Source organism: Stegostoma tigrinum, chromosome 2 (genome assembly GCF_030684315.1).
Source record: "Stegostoma tigrinum isolate sSteTig4 chromosome 2, sSteTig4.hap1, whole genome shotgun sequence".
Taxonomy (NCBI): domain Eukaryota; kingdom Metazoa; phylum Chordata; class Chondrichthyes; order Orectolobiformes; family Stegostomatidae; genus Stegostoma; species Stegostoma tigrinum.
Genome location: NC_081355.1, coordinates 129,156,452 through 129,179,132, shown reverse-complemented (window position 1 = coordinate 129,179,132; position 22,681 = coordinate 129,156,452). Strand labels below are relative to the sequence as shown.

Genomic DNA, 22,681 nt, shown 5'->3' with positions numbered 1-22,681 from the left:
ATTTTAATGCAAATATTCAGCTGAATATTTGCCCATTTTCTGTTTCATTTGAAAGAGTGATATCTTGGCTGAAAATTGCACTTCAGGGAACAGAAGTGTTGAAGCCGATTTGGATTCTTCAAAAGTGTCTACAATGACAAATGAAGCGGGAAAATATAAAGTTCCATGCTTTTATACATTTACTGGAAAGGGTTTACATTTATACATCCCATTAGAAATAATAATTAAACGTACTATTATGTACTGTCTTCAGATCAGGAACAGAACGGTTACAGTGCAAAGGAGACTACTCAGCCTATCAGGCCCACAACAACTCTATTGCTTAGCACCAATCTTCTGCCTAGTCCCTATATCCCTGCACCCTACTTCTATCCAAATAATCATCTAGTGCCTTCTTGAATGCCTCACTTGAACCTGCCTCCACCACATTTCCAGACATTGCATTCCATGCCCTAACTACTCCACTGTGTGAAAACGTTTCGTTTCCACGTCACTTTAAAGTCAGATCATCAAAGAATTCATTGCATGCATCAGTAATGTCAAAATTGGTTGGCAGAAGCATCGATTGCTGCTTAAGAATCAAAACTTCTTAAACTGCTGCTTGTTTTTTTTCTTTCAGGCCTGCTCAGTCTTTAATATATGTGCAGAGGCTGGGAGATTCAATTCATGATCCAAATGAGGAATGTTGCTTATGTTAATTAATTATACTACTCTTATAAATTCTGCATGCCTAATCAACTTTTCCTTCAGATCAAAAGTGTAGCCAGCTTTTGAAATTTCACTAGTTTGGTCTGGCTTTTTTTTTCAATCAGCAAAAACTAGTTTTCATTACCAAAGTCCAAATAGTGCAAGCTATCTTCTTGGCTTTCACATAAAAAGGGCTGTAGGAGTTGGAGCAAAGAAAGAGACTGTCCCATGTGAGAAAAGGTAACACACAGAAGTATAACGTTAAAGTAAACAAACAAGAGAAAACCGCCAGCAGATGTGGTGCAAGGCTAATTGCCCACCACATTCATTACATTTATTGGGGTGAAATGATCTGAAATATTTTTACTGGAAGTTTTATGCTTAATTAAATTGGGAAGTGTGAACAATAAACTTATTCAGATCTTTTAACAAAAATAGAACTGTGATGATTTGTTCAAAGTGGAATTTCTTTGAATTAGTATGTCATTTACAGTGATATTGGCATCAACTTGAATCAGTACTACTCATTATCTGCTAGGTATTTATTGATGGTTACCGAGGTTCATTTCAAGCACCAGTGATATCAGATTAACAGCTTGACATGTGAACCAAATATTGCTGTCTTGCCCAAAATAAAAGAGATTCAAATGAGGTATATGAGCCTGATATTAATCGTGTGCTTTGTAGCTTTGTGCAACACTGAGGCCAGGGACCCACTGCCCACGAAGCTGATGGGAGCTCAGGCGATTAATGATTTTCGAAAATCTTTTGGATGTACACTTGAGAGAAATAAACTTGAAGGAATTCAGTGAGGGCAAGGGACTGGTCTACAGTGATTGCTCTAAAGAGAGTCAGTGTGGACCTGATGGGCCCACTGGCCTCTTTTGTTGCAATGCACTTCATTCTGAGAGAGATGATATGTCAGTTTCCCAGTGGGAGAACAGCCGCAATTAAGCTTATCAGCAGGAATGGTCTCGTAGAAGTAGGTGAGGGAAGAATATCAGGATAACAAAGTGTTGAGCTGGATGAACACAGCAGGCCAAGCAGCATCTCAGGAGCACAAAAGCTGACGTTTCGGGCCTAGACCCTTCATCAGAGAGGGGGATGGGGAGAGGGTTCTGGAATAAATAGGGAGAGAGGGGGAGGCGGACCGAAGATGGAGAGTAAAGAAGATAGGTGGAGAGGAGAGTATAGGTGGGGAGGTGGGGAGGGGATAGGTCAGTCCGGGCAGGACGGACAGGTCAAGGGGGTGGGATGAGGTTAGTAGGTGGGAAATAGAGGTGCGGCTTGGGGTGGGAGGAAGGGATGGGTGAGAGGAAGAACAGGTTAGGGAGGCGGACACAGGCTGGGCTGGTTTTGGGATGCAGTGGGGGGAGGGGAAGAGCTGGGCTGGTTTTGGGATGCAGTGGGGGAAGGGGAGACTTTGAAGCTTGTGAAGTCCACTTTGATACCATCGGGCTGCAGGGTTCCCAAGCGGAATATGAATTGCTGTTCCTGCAACCTTCAGGTGGCATCATTGTGGCACTGCAGGAGGCCCATGATGGACATGTCATCTAAGGAATGGGAGGGGGAATTAAAATGGTTCGCGACTGGGAGTTGGGGAAGAATATCATCTAGGTTGATTATGGATTGGATTGTCACTACTTACCTCTGAGCCCACTGGTCAGGGGTATCATGCAAGTGGAACCGTTCTTCTTTACCTTCAGAAGGTCATAGATTGGTCCTTTCTAGGAGACATACTTCTTCCAAAAGCCCATGAAGGCACAGGTCACTAGGAAAGGAGATAGCCATTGGAAGCCACCCCCTGGACTCTTACCTGTGACCCTCCCGCAACCCATTCAACACAGCCCCCATCACCTGAATCCTGGAGATTGCTGATCAGTCACTGAACAGTACCAGAAGCAGACAATTCTCCCAGTGGCATGGGTGCCAAGGGACAACTGTCACCCTTTGACTGGCTGCCAGCTTCCAGCGGGTGGGGTTCCATCACTGGGGACCTAAGGTCCAGGAAGGACCCCATGCTGGGCAGTAATGTGCCTGACAATACCAAATTCAGGCAGGTCTCCTCTTCAGAAACAACACCAGCTTCCCACCAGTTCTCCAATCAGTGGACAGTAAATTCTACCTGATGACTCAATGATGCTAAATGGTTTATCCCAGACTCTGAAGGCAGTAGATAATTGAGTAGTAGCTATTCTCTGATTGGAAACTGTAAATTCAAAAGAACATTACGCTGAACCATCAGAGCTTTTAAAAAGCACAAATTGAGAAGTGACCTTTTTGACCATGAGCAAATAGTAGCTCTAATAAGGACTGTAGCCAACTAATTTAAGATCCAACAGGAAAGATCTGGAAAAGCTCTTTCATCATCTTTAAGTGGCATAAAAAAACTCTTTAAAATTTCTAGTAATACCCGTATCGTTGCCCTTTAATCCTGGCTAGTGACGACAGCAGCATGGTTAAAGGTATCCGTATTTTTTTAAAAGCAGCACAGAAACAATCATTCTATGGAGTATTTATTTGATTACTTTTGTCCACATTTATCCATATAATCATTTAAAGTGAAGGATATGGGAGCTGACAAGACTGAACTGTTAACCGTGGCAGCTAACATGGAACCAGGAAATTGTTGCTCAGCTCTTTGCTGAGAATAAAGTCAAAGAAGCAGCAGCAGATCTCATGAGTCAGATTTTCGAGGAGGCCTCGTGAATTCCAGGACAGCCTAATGCATGATGGGATTGAATTTAGCCAATACACAAGATCAGATGAGGCTCAAAGAGCCAACGGGGAAGATTAACATGGTGGGCAACGGGAGGGAAAGGAAACAGCAGAGACAGCTGAATGAATGGTCTCAGTCTTCATGCCAACAAAAACCATAAACTCTTCACACTTACTTTTGGTGTTGAGAATGGAGCACAATGGAAGGAATGTCTAAAAAGATAGCTTTCTGCGCAGAAGAGACGCTGGCTTTGTATTCCTGAATGATCCACATATAGTGAGTACTTCTGGTAAAGGAGAACAAGACCGAATAATGATTTATATGGTCCGGACTGATCTGGCAACGAAATGTTTGAAGCAATTATCAAAGATCTTCATGGCTATGTCTTTTGGATGGTAGAGGAATGAGACAATACTGGGACTGGCTAAAGTGAGAAAGAGTCATGGTTTTAATCAAGACTAGGTCATCAGATCTAGTAGTGGGATCGAGACTGAATAGATTAGTAGCTGCAGAAATGTTACGATGGATGAGGGGCAAAGATTAGATTCTTTTAACTTGGTGTCATGAGGGATGGAACAATGTAGCAGGCTCAGCGAAGGAGGTATTCCAGAGGAATAGATAGGGAGATCAGGGTATGATTTATTGGTGAGAACTAGAGTGGAATGAGTTCGATTGAATGAAACCTGTTCGAGAAATTGTAGCCATGGGAGGAGGCTTAATTAACTAAGGAGGTGTCAGTTCCCCTCAACTTGATTTTTGTCAAAACAATGGTGTCAGTGTAATCCACCTTAAACTCTCTAAATCCTTCAAATATGCCATTGCTACCCTTCTTACCAGAAAATACACTCTTCTCCATTTAGACCCTACAACTTACCACCTATCTCCAAATTCCTTTTCCTATAAAGAGTCAGAAAATGTTGAACTTCCCAGATCTGTACCCTTCATTCATGCAAATTTCACATTTGATTCTGTATGTCCAGATTTCTCATCCAGCTGGGGTTTGTCAACTTTCCTCACCGCACTCTGAACTGCTCCCACAGCTGCTCGCTCAGTAAGGACTCTAACTTCCCACTGTGATGAATTTTAATTACTTTATTTCCAGCCCACACTGTTTCTTTTTCTCCAGCTCCTCTTACCATTTTAGAGGTGAATGTTTTCTTCTGACGTGCTGCTGCTTCCATGCATGTTGCTGACGGCTTGTCTGCATAGCACCCTCCCCTCCTTGAAGCTACTGGCTTCTGTGTCTCCTTAATGTGGTATGTTTTTAAATTAGTAAACTCGTTATTAGTCTGAAAAGACATTCGCTTGAGTCAAATTTATTTTATATATTACTGTGACCTAGAAGTATTCATAAAATAATCTGATCACTGCCACCATGTCATAGAAGTTGGACCAAAGTTCTGCTCCCAATCCTCCTTTCTATGCTGTGGCTAAGGGCCTATCTATTTATCAGCAGTAGTACATAAACCATTACTGAGTTTAACAAAAAGTGGTACTTGTCTTAAAAATAAGATGATCTTTCCATTGCTCTCAGGTCTGGACACTCATGTGTCACCCTTTAATATTTGAGTTCACCAAAACCTGTGTTAGCTCATCCTCACTCATAGCAGGTCCAACTCACCCATTACCTCTATTGGCTTGAATTCATCTAATTCATGTAGTTTGTTAATCTCTGATTTTTATCAGTCCACCACTGGCTACCATATCCCCCAGCTCCGAAGCTTCCTATCCTAACCTCCACTGCCAACCCACCTCTCCCCATTGCCAATGTCCCTCGACACTTCTCAGATGGTTTATAAATCATGTCACTTTGTCCAAGCCTCTTTGGTCATCTCTCCTGATATCTCCTTCTGTGCCTTAGTGTTAAATTGTCACTTTTACAAATGCTAGTTGTTGAATATTTGCAAAAAGTGAAGCAAAAACAAAACAAGCTGTGATTTTATATTTTATGATTATATTAGACAATATTTTTGATGCAAATGATAATGCTCCGATGAGACAACTTGGAGCATTTTGCTACATTAAAGATGCTATATGAATACATGTTGGCACTGCAACTCTATCCACAAGAATAAACAAAATAAAAAGGCAATTGAGATTTGGCTGTTTTAGCATTTACAAGGCTTAATTTAGAACCTGTTACGAATGGACACTTTTCTTAATGGATTTCTAGCAAAAGCAAATTACAAATCTTTTAATGAACAACAAGCTAAAAGCATTATCCCTAAGAAAGTCAAAATTGACAAGAGAGTTTATAAGAAAGTGTTTAACTATTATCTGTATTGATTCTGTACTAAGAGCACATGGTATTGTGAAGTCAGTGTGGAAATAGCAGCTTATCTAAAGTAATGAGTATTGAATCGATTGTAATTGGAAGTAGGTTGCATGTGCATCGATTATGCAAGTTGAAGGTAACCATTCTTAACTGTAAGGTGGTCATAATTGTCATTTATTTTTGTTGACTGTGCTTGGTTGCTTTCGACGAAATACAGTTCTAACTGCAAACATTCATTGAACAAGAATTGTGGTCGCGGATGATATCCAAATTATTCTTCCCAAATATAAAACAAAAAACTGAGGATGCTTGAAATCTGAAACAAAAACAGAAATTGCTGGAAAAACTCAGCATAGAATCATAGAAATGTATCGCACAGAAACAGACCCTTCAGTCGAAATCATCCATGGTGACCAGATATCCTAAATTAATCTAGTGCCACTTGCCATTTGTCCCACATCCCTCTAAATCCTTCCTATTTATATACCTATCTAGATACATTTTAAATGTTGTAATTCTACCAGCCTCCATCAATTCCTCTGGAAGCTCATTCCATTAATGCACCACCCTCTCCATGAAAATGTTGTTCCTTAGGTCCCTTTAAAATTTTCCCCCTCTCACTTTCACCTACACCCTCTAGTTTTGTACTCCCCCACCCCAGAGAAAAGACTTTGTCTATTTACCCTATCCACACCCCTCATAATTTTATAAACCTCTGTAAGGTCACCCCTCAGCCACCAACACTCCAGGGAAAATAGTCCCAGCCTATTGAACTTCTCCCCACAGCTCAAACTTTCCAAGCCAGGCAACATGCTTGTAAATCTTTTCAGAACCCTTTCAAGTTTCACACCATCCTTCCGGTGGCAGGCGACCAAAACTGCACGCAGTATTCCAAAAGTGGCCTAATCAATGTCCTGTACAGCCGCAATATGACCTGCTATACTCAATGCACTGAACAGTAACAAAACAAATCAGTATCTGTGGAGAGAAAGCAGAGATATGTTTCAGATCTAGTGACCGTTCTTCACAAATGGTAGTTGTTGAATTCTTGTAAAGAATGAAGCATGAAAGGAACAGGCTGTCAGTTTATATTCTTTATGATGACACTAAACAGTGCTTCTCATGCAAATAAATGTTAACACTGCAATTTTGTAAAATAAAAGCAATTTTATGAATGAAACACCTGCACCAAGATTTAGTACTCATCACTCTAGCGAGGGGCAAAACTCCAAATATTTTTGGCAGCTCTATCTTCTACCACCTATCAAATAATTTTATTATTTTGGCTGCCATCAGTAATCATTTCTGATGGAATGAGCACTGAACATTGGTTGGCAGAGTGCAGAGTTAAATATTCCTAAATTCTGTACAGCTTAAACCCACACAGATAAGAAAGGTTTGAGGTTTTTCACTTCCTGCTCCTATAACATCAAAGAAGAATCATTGTCATCCTCCATGAGAATATTTCTTTAACATCTTGGCAAGAGTTGCTGTAGCTTAAAATAGGCCTATATTTCATTGCAAAGAACACTTACAATTCCAGATTGTACTTCAATCCAACATTCCACAATATTGTTAGTAATAAACTTACATGCTCTTATCTCGCCTTTGATCTCCATCCACAGAAAAATAAATGTGGAGTAAATCATTAATTTCTTGAATAAGTTGTCGAAATGTACTATGACACACCTACACCATTAGACTATGGCACGCCTATGATTTGCCTATGAGACCCGAACATAATTTTTTAAACAGTTTCCATGAACATGGTCAATTTTCTTGCAAGTTCTTAAGGTACCAGTGTACTGCTGGTATAATTTATAATTCATATAATGGTAATCCTCATTACAGTAAATGCTCAATAAAATCAGTGCCTGTTTATTGCTATATTGTGGGTAAAGAAGGAACAATGCTGTGATATACTAACTTGTACATCTCGGGAGAAAAGCTTTAGACAGTAATGTTCAATGGTCATTTCAAATCACCGATTAACTAAACTAACTAGAGTAAATGTAAGGACAATCAAAATTAATTTTATAGACTTAAAGTGTAATTTGACATTATTATTTCAATTTAAATGATAATAGCTGATGCTGCCTTCTAAATGTGAAGACAGGGAGAGTCATGAATGGAGATGTTATAGAAGGGTCAAAAATATATTGACAGCTCATTGGCTTCCTATTGAATGCTAAATAATTAGCAGAATTTTCATGTGGCATTTCCTTTGAAATTGACAAGAAAGGCAAATTAAATTTGTCACTATCTCTGGCGACATGGCAACCTTCACCAGTTACCACTTCCTTTAGGCAAGGACAGAAATTCCATTTTGTTTCGTTGACAGCTATGTTACTTATCAACCTTAGGAGCTTGTTCCAAATCCTGAACATCAAGTATTAACAAGCAAGTTGCATTCAGATCTACTTGCTCTCACCATGCAACCGGCACATAAAAAAATATAATTTTCACATAGAAGAAGTGTTAGTACATTAGCTAGTTTTTCAGTAAAGCAACATTCCCACATGGTGTGTAGATGTCATATTTTGAGATATTTCATCTATTTTGAAAAATTTTGAGTTTTTTAATGTTAACAATCACTGCATGGTTAAAAATTGGTGGTTTGCTTTTAGTACTCATGTGTTAACAGGTAATGGAAAGTGGAAGTACACTTAGAAATTTATTTATCTGTTAGAGGTTGGATATGCTGCAGCATATGATGTAGCTCCTGACTCCTCAAAGCCTCTGTACTGTCTATAAGGTGAAAGCTGAAAACGCGAAGGAATAGACTCCAATCGCCTGCATAGGTCATTCAGTCTGCTTAATTAACATCCCACCCACAGGCTTAAAAATCTACTGCCTTTACAGTGGCTGCATTATTACTCTTACTCCTTCGTTTTCTGCCATCTGGAAGATCAAGCGCAGTAGGTGCTAGGAACAACATCACCTACACATCATACACCCTGGTGATATGTTGGCATCCTTTAATTATCACTGGGATAAAATCCTGGGAATCCTGCAGTGTTTCAAGAAGAAGGTTCATCACTGTCTTCTCAAGGCGTGGGCATTAAATGGCAGCTTTGCCAGCAAAGACCACAGCAAATAACAAAGACTTCCCTCTTGAAGATCCTGACATGTGAAGACAGGTTTTATTTGCCTTGTTTACATCCTCAAAGCTCAGTCAAGAACTCATTCGTAGAGTCATGGAATTATGCAGCACAGAACAGGCTCTTTGGCCCGTTGGGTCTGCACCACCAAAAAGACACTACTACCTACACTAGTCTCGCTTACAAATGTAAAACCCATACCCTTGAATGTTATGCCAGATCAAGTGTTCATTCAAATACTTTTTAAAGATTGTGAGGTTTTCCACCTCAAAGAGCCTGCCGGCAGTGTATTCCAGATTCTCACCACCCTCTGGGTGAGATAGATTTTCCTCAAATCCGCTCTTGAAACCTCCTGCCTTGCACATTAAAATGAAGCTCTTGTCATTGATCCTTCGACTAAGGAGAACATCTGCTGTCTAGTCCCCTGACCATGCCCCCATAACCCTATAGTTCTCTAACAGGTTCCCCATCAATATCTTTTGTTCCAAAAAAAGCAATCCAGCCTTTCTCCAAAGCTGAATTGTTCCATCCTAGTGTATCTACTTCACTACTCCAGCTACGGCCTGGCTAAAGTCCTATACAGTGATAATGGGAACTGCAGATGCTGGAGAATCCAAGATAATAAAATGTGAGGCTGGATGAACACAGCAGGCCAAGCAGCATCTCAGGAGCACAAAAGCTGACGTTTCGGGCCTAGACCCTTCATCAGAGAGGGGGATGGGGAGAGGGTTCTGGAATAAATAGGGAAAGAGGGGGAGGCGGACCGAAGATGGAGAGAAAAGAAGACAGGTAGAGAGGACAGTATAGGTGGGGAGGTAGGGAGGGGATAGGTCAGTCCAGGGAAGACGGACAGGTCAAGGAGGTGGGATGAGGTTAGTAGGTAGGAAATGGAGGTGCGGCTTGGGGTGGGAGGAAGGGATGGGTGAGAGGAAGAACAAGTTAGGGAGGCAGAGACAGGCTAGACTGATTTTGGGGTGCAGTGGGTGGAGGGGACGAGCTGGGCTGGTTGTGTGGTGCAGTGGGGGGATGGGACGAATTGGGCTGGTTTTGGGATGCGGTGGGGGAAGGGGAGATTTTGAAGCTGGTGAAGTCCACATTGATACCATTGGGCTGCAGGGTTCCCTAGCGGAATATGAGTTGCTGTTCCTGCAACCTTCGGGTGGCATCATTGTGGCACTGCAAGAGGCCCATGATGGACACGTCATCTAAAGAATGGGAGGGGGAGTGGAAATGGTTCGTGACTGGGAGGTGCAGTTGTTTATTGCGAACTGAGCGGAGGTGTTCTGCAAAGCGGTCCCCAAGCCTCCGCTTGGTTTCCCCAATGTAGAGGAAGCCACACCGGGTACAATGGATACAGTATACCACATGGGCAGATGTGCAGGTGAACCTCTGCTTAATGTGTAAAGTCATCTTGGGGCCTGGGATAGGGGTGAGGGAGGAGGTGTGGGGGCAAGTGTAGCATTTCCTGCGGTTGCAGGGGAAGGTGCCGGGTGTGGTGGGGTTGGAGGACAGTGTGGAGCGAACAAGGGAGTCACGGAGAGAGTGGTCTCTCCGGAAATATACAACTGCACCTCCCAGTCGCGAACCATTTCCACACGCCCTCCCATTCTCTAGATGACATGTCCATCATGGGCCTCCTGCAGTGCCACAATGATGCTACCCAAAGGTTGCACCGAACAGCAACTCATATTCTGCTTGGGAACCCTGCAGCCCAATGGTATCAATGTGGACTTCACCAGCTTCAAAATCTCCCCTTCCCCCACCGCATTCCAAAACCAGCCCGCTCGTCCCCTCCCCCCACTGCACCACACAACCAGCCCAGCTCTTCCCCTCCACCCACTGCATCCCAAAACCAGTCCAGCCTGTCTCTGCCTCCCTCACCTGTTCTTCCTCTCACCCATCCCTTCCTCCCACCCCAAGTCGCACCTCCATCTCCTACCTACTAACCTCATCCCACCTCCTTCACCTGTCCGTCTTCCCTGGACTGACCTATCCCCTCACTACCTACCCATCTATACTCTCCTCTCCACCTATCTTCTTTTCTCTCCATCTTCGGTCCGCCTCCCCCTCTCTCCCTATTTATTCCAGAACCCTCACCCCATCCCCCTCTCTGATGAAGGGTCGAGGCCTGAAACGTCAGCTTTTGTGCTCCTGAGATGCTGCTGGGCCTGCTGTGTTCATCCAGCCTCACATTTTATTATCTTAAAGTCCTATACGGCTCCTACATAACCTCCCTGCTCTGTTATCATCTTACATTTTCACCAATTCCTATGCTGGGATGTGGACGCTACAGTGCTTGATTAGGTATTAGGTTGCTCGTCATGTGATGTTACCGCTGTGCTCCCATCTCCTGTCCTCAGCTGCCCTGTGGTGTGTAGCTGTATCATCCACAAGATGGATGTATAGCCGAGGTAGGACCTCAGCAAGTATACGCTTTCCAGCAAGCATAGGTAGAGAGTGACCAAAGCGGGAGGCTCTGACTGATCTTGTCCTGCCAACGATAGAGATATCGAGGCCGAATGTACCCACTTCCTTCTGCTGCTACCTTAACTGGGAACAGTAAGCTCAGCTTTCGACTATGCAGGAATCTTTGTTTTCTCGGTGTGACACGGTCCGAACCACTTCGGCAAACAGTCACCCATCCCAAACCCTGGGAGCAGCTCGAGGAACTGTATTCCAACAAGATTCCGCCATGTCCAAATGTCTGACATAATAATTTGCCCGTTTCCATAGCAGTATGATCGGCAAGAGTGCTAGGGAAGATCTGGGAGAAAATGCCGGAGGCATTTGTGTGGTTTTAAATAAAAAGATGTGAAAAAATATGCGTTTTGGACATTTGATGACAAGAAATGATTGACAAGGTGTGAAATTAACAAATGTCCACTAAATATGGCCCGAGGCAATGACAACTTTCTGCGCTGAGAATGAACAGTTCGCCAATCAAGGATGGTCAATGGCATTTGTAGCGCACTTTTCCCACCTTCAGACAACATACATCCAAACATGGTTCATGGAAGACAGTCTGACAATGAGCACGACTGAGAGGGACCACCATAATGACTGTGAGCCACATGCGTGCCTGAGACGCCCATGATTCAGATTATCTGGCGCTGAAGCCGTGCGCCTCCTGTTGGCCGGTACGGAAAGTTCTGCCGCGTTTGGGAGATGGTTCCCTTATCCCCACATCAACAAGCTCGGATATGTGGGCGCGGCATCTGGCCAGGTTCGCATGTTGGGGAATGTGAAATCGTTTGAAATTATTTTACAGCCACATTTTATTGTTGTCGACAAAATTGCTCCTCAGGTAGGTATGTAAGCCCGGAGTTTCACGAAGAGGGATGGGACTGCCACTTGTTGCTGCAGCCGGTTCGCCTTCCCAGCTGGGTGAATGAAGTTTTGTTTTTAGAAATGTCTGTTCTTTTCGCCCCATCCCTTCAGCTGGAAGAGTTTCGTCTCCCTGAGTCCGGGCAGGTAAAACAGTTCCGTCCGAACCAATGACAGGCTGCCAGCCAGAGCAAATGCTTCAGAGATTTTGCTCCAAACAAATTCAGTTTCAGTGTATACGGTAAAATTGTTATGCGCATCAAATGAGGGCGTTTCTGAAGCGTGCACACAGCATTTGCACTGGAATTCTGTGTTTGAATGTGCACAGAATTAGTGAAAAATTTGCATAGGAATTTTGTGTTTGAATGTGCACAGAATTAGTGTAAAAAGTTTGCACAAGAATTCTGTGTTTGAGTGTGCACAGCTTAGTGTGAAAATTTTGCACAGGAATTCTGTGAATGTGCAGTGTTAGTGTGAAGTTTGCACAGGAATTCAGTGTTTGAGTGTGCAGAGTATTAGTGTGAAGTTTGCACAGTGATTCAGTGCTTGAGTGTGTAGAGTATTAGTGTGAGAAGTTTGCACAGGAATTCAGTGTTTGAGTGTGCAGAGTATCAGTGAGAAGTTTGCACAGTGATTCAGTGCTTGAGTGTGCAGAGTATTAGTGTGAGAAGTTTGCACACTATTATTGTGTGCGTGTGAAGCGTGTTTGCTGATGGTGTGTATATGGTGTTCACGAGACACATAATACAATAACGTTTTGTTTTTTACAGCTGCATATAACAGGGAATTGCAAGTCATGCAGTCAAATCATTTGGCAGACCTCCCTCCGTAGACTGCCTTAAGAAAAACAGCCCGAGTCTGCCGACCTTTTCAGTGTAGTGTATTTCTCCCTGAAAGTGTTGATCACCTGGAGCAGTTGCGCGGCGCTGAGCAAGCGTGTGTTTGTTTGTGTCTGTGGAGAGGAGTCCGCAGGCGCTTCGCCCTTTACTCATTGACCAAATCATTAGTATTTTTGAAAAAGAGTTTGTTCGCCTGCCGGAGCATGGGCGTTCCTTTCTCTCTCTGTTTGCTGGCTGGCCTGTCACAGAAATGCCGCTGAAGGAACCGTAGCGTCTGACTTCTATTTCGCAATTGAGTTGGGCCAGGAGAGGCGCTTTGAGTTTTCAGTGACTTGGCGTGGCTTGGAGCTGATCTCCCAGCTCTCCGTGTCTTTCTGTATCTCTCTCCCACCCTGTATCCCTTTGTAGATCTGCTGTATTATACTGACAGCCAATCTTCCTCTCCCTTTGTGAATACATTAATAGAGGTGTCTCAGGCGGTGGACTGTGAGACTGTGGGGAAGGAGTGTGGACAAGTCTGGCTGGTCTTATTTCTCCCTTTAGCGGTGCTAAGTACCCAGTCTTGCATCATTTATAATTAGATAAGCATGTGAACGCTTCTTTTTCCTGCCTCGAACTAGTTTCAGATCTTTGTGGATTTGACATTTTTAATTGTTTTAAGAATATTTCCTAGACAGTTTTTATTTCTGTCTCCCAGCTGGCTGCTTCTCCTATCTGCTCAGCAGTGAGGAGTCTCCCTCTGTGTGTGTGTGTGTGTGTGTGTTAGGGAAGGAAGGGGGGGGGGGTTGTCTGTGCAAAGCTTTTATTGGCTCGGGATTTTTTTAGGAAATGGCAACGCCAGACATTGCAACAGGAACCGTGTATCCGCAAGCGGCGAGAGGAAGCTAAAGGATGAGGTTGCAGATCGCCCAGATTCTCCCAAAGTAACCAATTCAACTCAAGTGCGCCCTTCGTTGTTGTTATCGCTTCTCGGCTTTCCTCCCTCTCTCTCTCTCTCTCCCTGTCGCTGTGTGTGCGCGCTGTTTTCGTTCGCAATCTCCAGTTGCCAAATGGGGAAGCATCAACTCTCCCTCTACCTACTGGCCGTGGCCATCGGTGTGTCCGGGGCGGTCCGAAACGGTGAGTATTAACGGCGCCGCTTTTTCCCTGTCGTTTCGGCCCCCTGAGCCCCGATACCACAACCACTAAAGGGAGGACAGACCAGCAAATGGGTAGGGTCTCTGTCCACTCGGCAGGGCGCACGCAGTATAGCGTACACTGCGAGGATCTGGAGGGGCTCGCTTCTCCTCGTTTCGTTTTACAACAGGCTGCTGAAGTCTCCCCACACAGGGAGAGGGGGCGGCGGGGGGACTGTGTGGAGGCAAGTGGCATTTTGCAGGTTTATCCGGAGACGCCAGAACCTGAAGGTACCCTCAGCCTGGCGACGCTGCCCAGTCGAAGGCAGGAGCCTGGACTAGGGGCAAAGAATGACTTTCTGAGACCTGTTGTGACTTTCTCAGACACTGCCCCTTCCCAGGGAGAGCGACGCGGACAGTGAGCACGCCGTCAGTGTCCTCTCCCTCATCCCGAGTTAAGAGGGGAGCTCACTGAGATCTTTCGGTCTGCTTTCCCCAGCGCCTGGCACACTGGGCTCCCGTCCATGTGACTCCCTCCCCAGGAGCACGCCTCACGCTGCCACCAGTTGCCGGGAAAGCGGTTTCTTTTCGGGCAGGGCCCAGGCGAGCGATGGCCAAACGAAAACCAGAACAACGTGTAACAAAACAAAAGCAAAACCTCCAGAAAAGTGTTGGAGACGACTGACTGCTGTGTGCTGCACTGAGCTGCAAAAGGGGGTGAACATTTCATTTCTGGCTCCCTGCGTTCCTCCAGCACTTCCTGTTCTGAGACTCGGCATGTTAAGGCTATTTTTAAGACGAGATAAACGCGAACTCTCCCTGCAGTGATCAGGAGAGGTTAGGATTTGAGCACTAATGTTTGTCCAGAAAATAAGAATGAGCTTTTGGGGGAATTTCTGGAGCTGCTTTGTGTATGTGTGTGTCGCTGAATAAAGCTGTGAGGGGTCAGATCTTATATCCAGCTCTTACACTCCGGCGCCTCTTCAGCTTGAATCTTGGCTGAACTGACAGCCGTGAGCTAGATGAGGAAGACACCCCGGCTCCTTCTTATCTGCACAGACACGCTGAACCAGGTCACGAAGCGGTTCTTTCACACACACACACACACACACACAGCCTGCTGGCCGCAGCAATAAACGAGCAAAGCGGATCTCCCCGTCCCCCTCCCGGCGCTTCCCCAGCCGCTTTGCGCCTCCTTCCCGCTCTCTCCCGCAGCCCGGCGTAGCCCGGCCACAAGCCTCAGTCCTTTCTCAGTCAAACGGGAGGGGGTCAGTGTGGAGATGGGAGGGAGCAGGACAGGTAGCCAGCTACAGCGGGCTGGAGTTGAAGTGATGCCACGACATGACTAACCCGGTGTTGTTCAGAACAAACTTTGACTGCGGAATGTTTAGCGCCGTGCACGGGATGTTGCGAATGTTAAAACCACAGTCTTTCGGTCCCTTTTCCAAGTGGGAGAACTCTCCAAACAGAACGCTGACCAATCTGTGCACTGTTCCTCCATGCCGGAGGAATTTCATGTCCACTTCTCCCGGGCCAGCTCTCTGTTCCTTTAGTGAATCCCCTCTACACCCACCTTGAGATTGAAGACGAGTGAGAAGAGGGTGGAATCTCCCATTGTCCGACTCCCACCAATCGATGTGTATGTGTGGGCTGTGTTTGTGTGTGGGTGAGTGTGTCACCATGTGTGAGCGTGGTGTGTATATGTTTATGTAGGTGTGTGTATGTATGGCTGTAGGTTGGGTTTGTGTCTGTCCGCGTCTGTGTGCCTATATGTGTGTGTGTGTCTGTGTGCGCATGTGTATATATCTGTGGATGTGTATGGGTATGTGTGTGTCTATCAGTCTGTGTGGGTCTGTGTTTATGTGTATGTATGTCAGTGTGGGTGTGTGTATGTGTGCATGTGTGTATCTATCTGTGTATGGGTATGTGTGTGTCTATCAATGTCTATCAGTGGGTCTGTGTTTATGTGCATGTGTCTGTGTTTCTGTGTGTGTATGTCAGTGTGGGTGTGTGTCTATCTGTGTGGGTGTGTGTATGTGTGCATGTGTGTATCTATCTGTGGATGTGTATGGGTATGTGTGTGTCTATCAGTGTGTGGGTCTGTGTTTATGTGCATGTGTCTGTGTTTCTGTGTATGTATGTCAGTGTGGGTGTGTGTCTATCTGTGTGGGTGTGTGTATCTATCTGTGGATGTGTATGGGTATGTGTGTATCTGTGTGTGGGTCTGTGTTTATGTGCATGTGTCTGTGTTTCTGTGTGTGTATCTGTGTGGGTGTGTGTCTATCTGTGTGGGTGTGTGTCTGTGTGCATGTGTGTATCTATCTGTGGATGTGTATGGGTATGTGTGTGTCTGTCAGTGTGTGGGGGTCTGTGTTTATGTGCATGTGTCTGTGTATGTCTGTGTGGGTGTGTGTCTATCTGTGTGGGTGTGTGCGTGTGTATGGAAGAGTTGGTGGTCAATTCGGGCCGGCACTGGGGAAAGCCGGGGCTAGCTACAATCTAAAACATTTTCTTTCTCGGGATTCTTCAGAGATCTAAACCCTCCAAGCACCTTGAAGTCGAGGAAGAAAACCTCGTTTTGTGAAGGTCCAGGTCTTTCACCTGGTTCTGGATGAAATAAAATGTTAAAACAAAATAAACAACTTTCCATGCTCAGAATCCGTTCTGACTGTGAGCTGCCGCCTTCAGTAAATCAGGATTCTCCGTGGTACTGATAGCCTCCTGCTCACAGGGATGGGTCATTGCCCGTGGAAAACACACACCTCGCGCCTGAATTACAGGGAAATGTGCGGAGTTTCAAAATCTGCCAGATATTTTACAAAACAGGGCAGCATTCTGCTCAAGTCTTTTTAAGAAACAAGGCAAGATATAGTCCGAGTATTTTATGAAAACAGAGAGTTGGAACACAGAAACAGACCCATCAGTCCATCTCTTCCGCGCCGACTAGTTATCCTAAACTGATCTGGTCCCATTTGGATCAATATTCTGGCAAAGCGTGTTATAAACCAGGGCAGGATTCTGACCAAGTATTTTGTAAAACAAGGCAAAGAGTCAGTCTAAGTATTTTATGAAAACAGATAAAGATTCTGTCAAAGCAATTTATACAACTGGGCAAGATTCTTTCCAAGTATTTTACAGAATCCGGTGAGTTTAGAGAACTGCTAATTCTGCGCGGAAGAAAACGTGAATCCTTATTAGCGAGTCCGAGATATGAAGGGAGGCTGGAGATTCCGTCGGTTTGGTTTCTATAAATGTGCTGTTATCTCATGTAGATCGGTGTGGGGAAACTATACAGATCACCAGTCCTGACTACCTGAACTCTCCTGGATATCCCAATTCCTACTACCCCCGGGAAAGCTGTGCCTGGGTGATCCGAGCACCCGAAGTTTCCCAACGGATAATGATCAATTTCAACCCTCACTTTGATCTGGAGGACCGGGACTGCAAGTGAGTCAAACCAGATTGGGTCGTATTTAGATATAGTGACCTCTAGTGGTTACAAAATATTTACTGGAACTTGCTGAGACCGAGCGTCGACCCTATTTGCTTATCTGCGCAGTGTAGACCAGGCTAATGTCCTTCTCTATATCAAAAATGCACGCATCACAACTAACACACCGGCTCCCACATGTCAGACGCTTCACGGTTTCCCTGTACTGGGCTATTTTCTGCTAGTTTCTGTTAAACCTCAGGATTGTTCATCATTCCAGTTACTCTTAGAAATGGATGTAACGCACGTGGTTAGGCAAAAGAAGTGTTTTGCTGGGAAGGCAACAGGAGTGTGCATTATGTCATTGGAATTGGTTTATTTGTGATTCAGCCAGTACATGATTTTGGGAAAGACTCCCACCACTATTGATCATTACAAGTTTTACACACAGACCAGTTTCTGCATAATGTGAAGAGAACTACTGTTTTCACTTTGTTAGATGCAAGTTGGATGTTTAGCTACTTGAAATATAACAACCAATAATGACATCTCTCCTACTCATCCTACTGGCCAATCCCTACCTACACTCACCTATCACCATCCTTCCCCAGCCCGCCCCCTTTCCTCTATATATTTCCCAGATAACAGCAGGCCAAGCAGCATCTTACCGAGCTCAAAAGCTGACGTTTCAGGCCTAGACCCTTCATCGCTCCTTTCCCCCTCCCCATTTCAGAAGAAGGGCCCTGATCAGAAATGTCAACTTTCCCGCTCCTCTGATACTGCCTGTGTACCTCCAGTTCCACCCTGTTGTCTCTGACTCCAGCATCTGCAATTCTTGCTATTTCTTAATAATAATCTTCTATCTTCATATCATGCATTACAAAACACAAATAATACACTTCTGAGATCAATTCATTTCACCAAAGTTTGCATAAAATGTTGGAAACCATTTCCATGTAGAACCCAATAGTGCAGAAGAGGCCATTTGGCCCATTCAGTCTGCACTGACCCTCTGTATCCTATCCTATCCCTGTAACACTGCATTTAGCATAGCCAATCCACCTAGCCAGCACATCTTTGGACTGTGGGTGGAAAGTAGAGTGTCCAGGGGAAACCCACACAGACCCAGGGAGAACTTGCAAACTGCAACCAGACAGTCACCCAAGGCTGGGATTGAATCCAGGCCTGTGACATTGTGAGATAACAGTGCCACCATGTGACTTATATTAGGGTGCTACCTCTACTCATGACGCAAAAGGAAGTTCCAAAATGGATGTATACAAAACTGTGATGCCCTGAGAATAGCTAACGTCTACCTCTGTAGAAGTTTTCAAACCTTGATCAGTACGGTTGTCGTACAGAGAAGGTGCATGTTTCAGTAGCACAGCATATGGGTCTAGAGATTTGTGACAAGCTGTATTTTTGGGTAATAGATTAGCAGAGGTTGAAAATAACATTTTGACAGTCTTTGCTTTTAAGTTTGAATACCATTAAATGCCATCTTAATGCATTCAATACATCTGGAAAATATATTGCATAATGGGCCATTCCAGAAGCTTACAACCTGCAAAGAAGTGTTTTGATTTTTCCTGCCGCTTGTCGCTTAATGATTGTTGTCTGAGATATTTTGCGATTTAGTCATTTTGCTATTCATTCTTTATTTAGGTCCTTTGTTGTAATGTTTGTTGGTTAGCATCCACATTGCTACCTTCCTCCAGTCCCACTGCCTTTGTTCTATTTCAAACTATACTTCATTGAAATATGCGTGCCTTCTCCAATCATAACAGTTTAAAATCAATCTTCAAACTAAGTTTATACATTTAATATCATGGAAAAATATTATTTGTAAAAATTATTCCAGTTGCATTTTTCTAAATCCTGAGAATGCAAATTTGAAATCATAACAGTCAGGTTTTATATCACTGTTCCTTCTCATTTTTTGAGGCAGAGTGCTCCTGTCAGAACAATGTTTTCCAATTTAACTGAAAAGCCTTTAAGAAAATTTAGTTCAATTGATTTTCTTGCTTTTGGTAGTATGTATTACGTATATTGCCGATAGAAGCAATTATACATTTTTCAAGGTGATCAGTCATAAAATGTACTGTGTTGTCAGAAGGCAAATCATAAAATTAGTGTTGCAATACTATTTATTCTGTTTGCTTTCCAAAGAAACTGACTGAAAGGAATTTTACTGGCTTTGAACAAAAAAGATTAAAGTTTTTTTAGGTCATGTATTTATTATTGAACAGTCAAGAATTAGGAGAAAGGTGAATGGCCTAATACTGCCACTTTCTCATGTTTTGTATGCCTTCTAAACTATCTACGTAATTTTGCTCTGTGCATGTATCTTAATGATCTTGAAATTACATGTTATTACACAGTCTTTTGCTGCTGTTCTTTCATGGGTCTTCACATCTCTGTACCCTCCCCAAAATATCCACACCCCTATCCTTACTCTATCTCCTAATATTTCCTCATACCACAGTCTGCAGGCTTTTAAAATCCAATCTTGCCATCCTAAATACTGTCTCATGATTGACCTAATTTTCTATTTTATTCGTTTAGTCTTTGTGATACTCTGCAAGACTTTGTTATTGACTCTGGTTTCTAATGAAAACAACTATTAGTTTATATGAGCATGGGAAGATCACTCAAAGTCAAACTGGAGTGGCATTCCTTTGTCTTGTCAAAGTTGACAGCTTCTACAAAACTATAAAGGACATCCCTCCCATGTTACATATAGAAAATATCTTGCACAAAGTCAGAAGGAAATGCCTGAAAAGCACAACTAGTCTGAAATCTGTATCAAATGCTCTAATATTCACAGCGGTTAGTAGTATAATTTACTGAGGCCAGAAAATTTGGGAAAGGTGATCGGAAAACATACTTTGTTGCAATAGCTTATCGGATCAGTGAATAATTTGAGATTAAAGCATATTGAGCTGTCAGGTCAGTCGGATATCATTGCATTTTAGTTTTGTAGAAAAGAATTAAGCTTCTCAAAAACAACCCAACTGGAAAATCACATCTATGCTAACTACTGCTGCAGTGTGAATGTTCAGTGTGTTTGCTGAAAGCTAAGGAAAGGTTACACCAACCAGTACATGGAAAATATTAAGTATGTGGACAGGGTATTGTTGAATCTAGTCAGATAAAATAGCATTGCTTATCAATACAATGCACTGATAAGCCTCAAGCTGCTTATGTAACTAGAACCACCCAACCCATTAGGGCATTTATTTGCCAGCAAGATTATCTGAACGCACCTTCCCCATCTTCAGGAAAAGACTATCCCCCCACTTGCCACTGATGATACAACCAGCTGGCCAATCATGAGCAGTGCCCTGGAGAGCTGTAAGTCTTTGTGACTCAGCTGTCTGCTTTCTGACAAGGACATTGGCATAATTTCAGCATTCTGTTTTGGGATAGAAGCCCACTTTTGCCTAAATGACTGTTAATCTCCCTAAAGAAGTTCGCTTGCAGTTGACCACAAAAGAAGTAGCAAGGGAAGTTTGAGGTTTCGCTAGGCAGACAGTATGAATTCCTCATAAACTGAATAACTCTCCATTAAAAACATGGATTCTTTGGTGAATTCCTGCTGACCACAGTAAAGACATATCATACCATTTAGATGCTTTAAAAGAAAGAGGGAGGGTGGAAAAAGAGACGGGGGAGAGGCATTGCTAGTCAGGGCTAGTATAATAGCTACTGAAAAGCAGTTTGAGAATGATATGTCTACAGCGTCAGTTTGGGTTGAGGTCAGGAACAAGAAAGAAGCAGTCATCTTGTTGGGGTTTTTTTGACAGACTCCCTCATAGTTGCAAAGATGTGGAGTAGCGGATTGGGAGGCAGATACTGGAAAGGTGCAGAAGTCACAGGGTTGTAGTCACGGGTGACTGCAACTTTCCAAATATTGATTGGAAACATTTTAGTTGTAATGGTTTAGATCGAGCGGATTTTGTCTAGTGCATTCAGGAACGATTCCTGACACAGTATGTGTATAGACCAACATGAGGCGAGGCCACTTTGGATTTGGTGCTTGGCAATGAACCGAGCCAAGTGTTAGACATGTTGATAGGAGAGCATTTTGGCGGTAGCAATCATAACTCTATTACTTTTACAATAGTCATGGAAAAGGATCGGTGCACACAGCTGGGTAGGGTTTATAATTGGGGGAAGGGTAATTACAATTCTGTTAGGCAAGAACTGGGTAACAGAAAATGGGAACAGATGCTGTCAGGGAAGAGCACAACAGAAATGTGGAGATTGTTTAAGGAATGCATACTGCGTGTGCTCGATATGTTTGTCCCTAACAGCAGGGAAGCTGCGGTCCAATATGGGAGCCTGGGTTCTTAAGAGAGGTCGAATGACTGGTTAAGAGGAAGAAGTATGCTTATGTAAGGTTGAGGAAACAAGGATCAGAAAAGGCTTTAGAGGGATACACGTTATCCAGGAAGGAGCTGAAGAAAGGTCTTAGGAGAGCTATAAGGGGGAATGAGAAAACCTTGGATCAAGGAAAATTCCAAGGCTTTTCACACATACGTGAGGAACAAGAGAATGACCAGAGAAAGGGTAGGGCCAATCAAGGATTGTAAAGGGAATTTGTGCACGGAGCCTAAAGAGATAGGAGACGACCTTAATGAATACTTATCTTTGGTATTCACAACTGAAAGTGTGGAGCTGGATGAACACAGCAGGCCAGGCAACATCTTAGGAGCAGAGATAATAAAATGTGAGGCTGGATGAACACAGCAGGCCAAGCAGCATCTCAGGAGCACAAAAGCTGACATTTCGGGCCTAGACCCTTCATCAGAGAGGGGGATGGGGAGAGAGAACTGGAATAAATAGGGAGAGAGGGGGAGGCGGACCGAAGATGGAGAGTAAAGAAGATAAGTGGAGAGAGTATAGGTGGGGAGGTAGGGAGGGGATAGGTCAGTCCAGGGAAGATGGACAGGTCAAGGAGGTGGGATAAGGTTAGTAGGTAGATGGGGGTGCGGCTTGGGGTGGGAGGAAGGGATGGGTGAGAGGAAGAACCGGTTAGGGAGGCAGAGACAGGTTGGACTGGTTTTGGGATGCAGTGGGTGGGGGGGAAGAGCTGGGCTGGTTGTGTGGTGCAGTGGGGGGAGGGGACGAACTGTGCTGGTTTAGGGATGCAGTAGGGGAAGGGGAGATTTTGAAACTGGTGAAGTCC

At 44.0% G+C, this 22,681-nt stretch overlaps 1 protein-coding gene across 4 annotated transcripts in view; it reads left to right on the top strand.

The window, feature by feature from the left end:
* Positions 1 to 12,930: 12,930 nt before the first annotated feature.
* nrp1a (neuropilin 1a) overlaps positions 12,931 to 22,681 on the top strand; it is a 184,250-nt gene continuing 174,499 nt past the window's right edge. For 2 of the 4 annotated variants that reach the window (XM_048554476.2, XM_048554466.2), the window contains exons 1-2: positions 12,932 to 14,064; positions 17,333 to 17,507. In XM_048554476.2, the coding sequence (XP_048410433.1) occupies positions 13,995 to 14,064; positions 17,333 to 17,507 (245 nt within the window). In that variant the 5' untranslated portion in view covers positions 12,932 to 13,994. Of the gene's footprint in view, positions 14,065 to 17,332; positions 17,508 to 22,681 lie in introns of all 4 variants that reach the window. The other 2 variants (XM_048554486.2, XM_048554458.2) reach the window with 2 other exon arrangements.